Genomic DNA, 4,586 nt, shown 5'->3' on the forward strand with positions numbered 1-4,586 from the left:
CCCCGGTACGGACCTGGGACGGCCCCAATACGGCCCCAGGGCGGCCCCGTGACGGCCCCAATACGGCTTTGTTGGGGACCGCTTATCCTGTTGGGCCTTGATTTTCTCGGGGTTAGCTTCAATCCCCAGTTGCTGACCATAAAGCCGAGGAATTTTCCCGACCCAACTCCAAAGGCGCACTTTTGAGGATTGAGTTTCATGTGGTATTTTCTTAGCACACCAAACATTTCCCCTAGGTGATTGACGTGATGACTGGCCCTGGTACTTTTTACTAGCATATCGTCAACATAAACCTCCATTGTTTTGCCGAGCTGTTGAGCAAACATTTTATTCACAAGCCTCTGGTAGGTAGCCCCTGCATTTTTTAGGCTGAAAGGCATTACTTTGTTGCAGTAGAGGCCCTTGTCGGTTATGAAGGATGTGTTCTCCTCGTCGGTTGAATGCATGGAGATCTGGTTGTATCCGGAGTAAGCGTCCATAAAGTTCAGCATCTCATGTCCCACCGTGGCGTTGACCATCTGGTCTATGTGAGGGAGTGGAAAGCCATCCTTTGGGCAGGCTTTATTGAGATCGTTGAAGTCAACGCATGTCCTCCAATTCCCGTTTGGCTTGATCACTAGAACGGGGTTTGATACCCAACGAGGATAATGGGACTCCCTGATGAACCCATTTTTGATCAGCTTGTCGACCTCTTCTTTCAGCACCTCATACCTCTCGGGGTTCATCAGCCGACATTTTTGTCATTTGGGTGGATATGAGGGGTCGACGTTTAGGGAGTGACACATTACCTCGGCGTCGATCCCTTCCATGTCAGAATGATTCCTGGCGAAGACATCTAGGTTCTCCCTGAGGAAGTTTTCGATCTCATTTTTAAGTGATGGGGTAAGCCTGAGCCCACTTTTAGCACTCTGGTGGACTCGCCTTCACCAACTTGGATTTCCACCAACTGCTCAACAGGTTGAGACCATGTGACTTCCTCTTGGATCTGGGGATCTATATCCTCGACAAGGCCTTGGTGAACCACCCTTGTCTCCTATCTTCCTGGTTGGTCATATCTGCGTAGGGCGTCAGAGTACACAATCCTTGCTTCATACTGGTTGCTCTTCATTTCCCCTACACCATTTGGATGGGGAACTTGACCTTTTAGTGGTAGACGGAGGTTATTGCTCTTAACGCTTGGAGGGTTGGCCTCCCGATTACCGTGTTGTACTGGGAGCTTCCTTTTATGATCACGAAATTGGCCATTGTGGTTACCTGTCGAAGTTTCTCTCTGGCGGTTATGGGTAGCCGGATGGTCCCTTGGGGGAGGACGGAGTCGCCTATGAAACCATATAGCGGCCTGGAGGTTTTCTCCAATTGCTCCTTTTGGATCCCCATTTTCTCCAAGCAATCGGAGTATAGGAGGTCCACCGAGCTCCCATTGTCCACCAGGATTTTGCACACAGTGTGGTTTCCTATCATGGCTTCCACCACCAAGGCATCGTTGTGGGGAAAATAAACCCTACTAGCGTCATCCTCGTTAGAAGCCACATCGGTGTGGCTGTACCTTGGGATCTTTGTAGCGGAGACGCTCCAGAATCGCTCCTAATAAACCCCCTGGCCTCGTGGGCGTAGTCCTTCTGAGACCTCCTTGAGTCTCCTCCTATATAGGGACCACCGAAGACAGTCCTTATGACACCGACGGGTTCGCGATCCTCTGGGCGCTGGTTTTCCTCTCGGCGTCGACCGTCATTCTGCCCACCATGGCCGTCATTTCGGGGTCTTCGCTCGGCCCTGAATTCTTGTAACCTTCCTTCGCGGATCACTCTTTCGATTTTGTCCTTGAGGTCGGCACAATCTTTGGTGTGGTGGCCGACATCGCCGTGGAACCTACAGAATTTCTTCTGATTCCTTCGGCAGGGATCTGACTTCATTGCTTCTGGTCGGCGCAGCAAGTTCCCGCGGCTGACCTGGTTGAAGACCTTCTCGACTCCTACCGTTAACTCATGGTAGGAATCGTACTTTTGGAACAGTCGAGGCTTACGGGTATCCTCTTGTCTCGGCTTTTTGGCTTCCAGAGCGTTCGTCATTGCGGCGGGCTGCTTGTCTCCGTTTCCTCTGCCTCAATGCTTCTTCCCATCCTGCTTCGCAGGCGCCGACCCTTGTTCGGTTCCTTTATTCTTGTTGGTCCGGTGCTCGGGGTCGTTCGCGTCCGCCTCTTCAGCGTTGATGTACCCCTGCGCTCGCGCCAAAAATTCCCTATAGCTGGTCGGAGGTTTTCGGTTTAGCTCTCTTTTGAACGGGGTAATTTTCTTCATGCTAGATAAGGCCCCCATCAAGGCTTCTCTATTTGTTATGTCCATCGTGGCGGCGACAACTTCCCCATACCTTGCGAGCCATTCCCTCAGTGACTCGTTTGGCTTTTGGTATATCATCGTCAGATTCTGCTTTGGGGGGACGTTCTTTTTGACCCCTATGAATTGGAGGGAAAACGCTTCCTTCAACTCGTCCCAGCCCGAGATAGAGTTTGGCCTCAACTTTCGGAACCACCTCCAGGCTGAATTCGTCAAATGGTTTCGAAAGGCTCGGCACATGATCTCCTCGGCGTAACCGTGTAAGAGCATGTGCCCAGTGTACATCTCCAGATGGTCGTCGGGATCTCCTCGCCCATCATATGGCGGGATTGACGGCGACCTGTATTTATCGGGGAGAGGGGGCGCCATTATTTCTTCGGTAAATGGATGGTCATGTGTGCGATTGGGCGTGATATCGACATTTACCACCTCAACCACACGACCTATATTCTTTTTTAGGCCCACCACATCCCCTGTCAGTTTTTGCTCCAGGCTGGCCATACGTTCCATGATGGCGCGTGCTTCCTCTGTCGAAATGGCCGAGCTGGCTACTCTTGATGCTTCTGCCCTCTGAACGTTGGGTTCGCCTCGGGCCTGGCCGCCTGCCTGCACTGAGCCTGAGTCTCCTGGCGGGTTTCCACCTGGATTCTGAGATAGTATCTCGGGGTTTCCTGGGCCTCTTGGTACCCGGTCCTCGGGAGCTCGGAGTCTGGTGGCCCCTAAACGGCTGCCGGGGGATTGGGAAGGCCGAGGCCTAGGATGGCCCCGGCGATTCTCACTATCTCCGGTTCTTTCTTGGATAGGTGGGTAGTCGCCGCGGTTTGGATCTCCGGCCACGGCGGGTCCCTGCGGCATCGGGGCATCTTCTAATGGCAGCATGAAGTTCCTTCCATCTAAGCGCTCCACCACAGTCATTAGCCCACGTACCAGCTCGGTTAGAGTGGTCAGTTGGGCCTGCATCTGCATCGGATCTGGCCGTGGCGCGTCTGGAGGTGGAACTTCGTTTCCGTCCGGGCGTAGATCTCCTTCCATCCCGATATTCCCTGGATGGGCGGCGGTTTATCACTATGTTGTTGGGGGTCGAACGCTTTCGGTCCCCAGTGGAGTCGCCAATTGTTGACGGTCAAATTTCGCCAACAAAAAACTGACCGGATTACCTCTTGGTTTCCCCTCGGATTACCGGCCGTGTGAGTGTAGTTTAACGTATCAGGAATTGATGGATATGAGTGTGCGTGTATTTACTAAATCTCGCATATATAAATGACGCAAGGAAATTTTATAGTAGTTCACTCTATGAAGTTTTGAGCTACATCCATTGTAATCTTGTATTTCTCTGTTTTTGGGTAAATTACAATTTACAATAATTGTTCTCAGATAGAGTTTTTTGAACCCCCTCGCTTGCTGGGGGTCTTTCCCTTTTTATATTGGGCTTCCTTCGCTCAGGGGGTTTCCTTCACAGCTAGAAGCACTCAAGTGCCCTCCTTCGGTAGGCCTAGACGTAGCCCACTAATTAGCACTGTTCACTCAGCTAATTAGTCTTCTATTACGGCTCTGTGCTTCTCCGTAATACTTTCCTGTCCTCTGTGGGAGCGGTCTGATAGCTCACAATTAATGCTTGCAGACCACCTCCACTTCTGCACGTAACCCGTTACGTCCTCTAAAGGACGTTCCCCTCGTCATCAGCACCGTCTTAGCCCAACCGCCTTCTTCGATGGCCCTTTCTGCGGTCGAGAGATCTTCATCCTTTAGCGTCGACGGCGCAATCGGTCGACGCCATAAAGGATCGTCGCCCTAACTTGGACTTCGTCCTTGGGCCTTCGCAGCAGAATAGGAGGAGTCTGCAAGCGTCGAGGGTTCCTTGCTTGGTGGGGATTAATTAAGGCCACGTGTCGCGATATACTTTGTCCACGCGTCCGTCACATTTTCCCACACAATAATATAATATTATAATTATAATATGATATTATAATTATTATTTTATAATATATTGTATTGATATAATTGTATTTATTATATTAATTATATTACAATAATATTATTATATTATATTATATTGATATAATTATATTGATAATAATTAATATAATTAAATATTAATATAATCTTATAATTATAATATTATTATATATTATAGTGTATTACATTATGGTTATATAATGTATTAATTATAATATAATATAATAATGATTATATAATATAATATAATACAATATAATATAATTGTAATTTTTTATTATATTATAACTGATATTT

General features: G+C 48.8%; 1 protein-coding gene across 1 annotated transcript; it reads right to left on the minus strand.

The window, feature by feature from the left end:
• Window positions 1-1,143: 1,143 nt before the first annotated feature.
• On the minus strand, window positions 1,144-2,069 carry LOC112094377. Its single transcript, XM_024175063.1, has 2 exons — window positions 1,547-2,069; window positions 1,144-1,463 (listed from the first exon to the last, which is right to left on the minus strand). The coding sequence occupies exons 1-2, from the start codon at window positions 2,067-2,069 to the stop codon at window positions 1,144-1,146; spliced, it is 843 nt and encodes a 280-aa protein (XP_024030831.1).
• Between the last annotated feature and the right edge of the window lie 2,517 nt (window positions 2,070-4,586).

Source organism: Morus notabilis, unplaced genomic scaffold (assembly GCF_000414095.1).
Source record: "Morus notabilis unplaced genomic scaffold, ASM41409v2 Scaffold25, whole genome shotgun sequence".
In the NCBI taxonomy this organism is placed as follows: domain Eukaryota; kingdom Viridiplantae; phylum Streptophyta; class Magnoliopsida; order Rosales; family Moraceae; genus Morus; species Morus notabilis.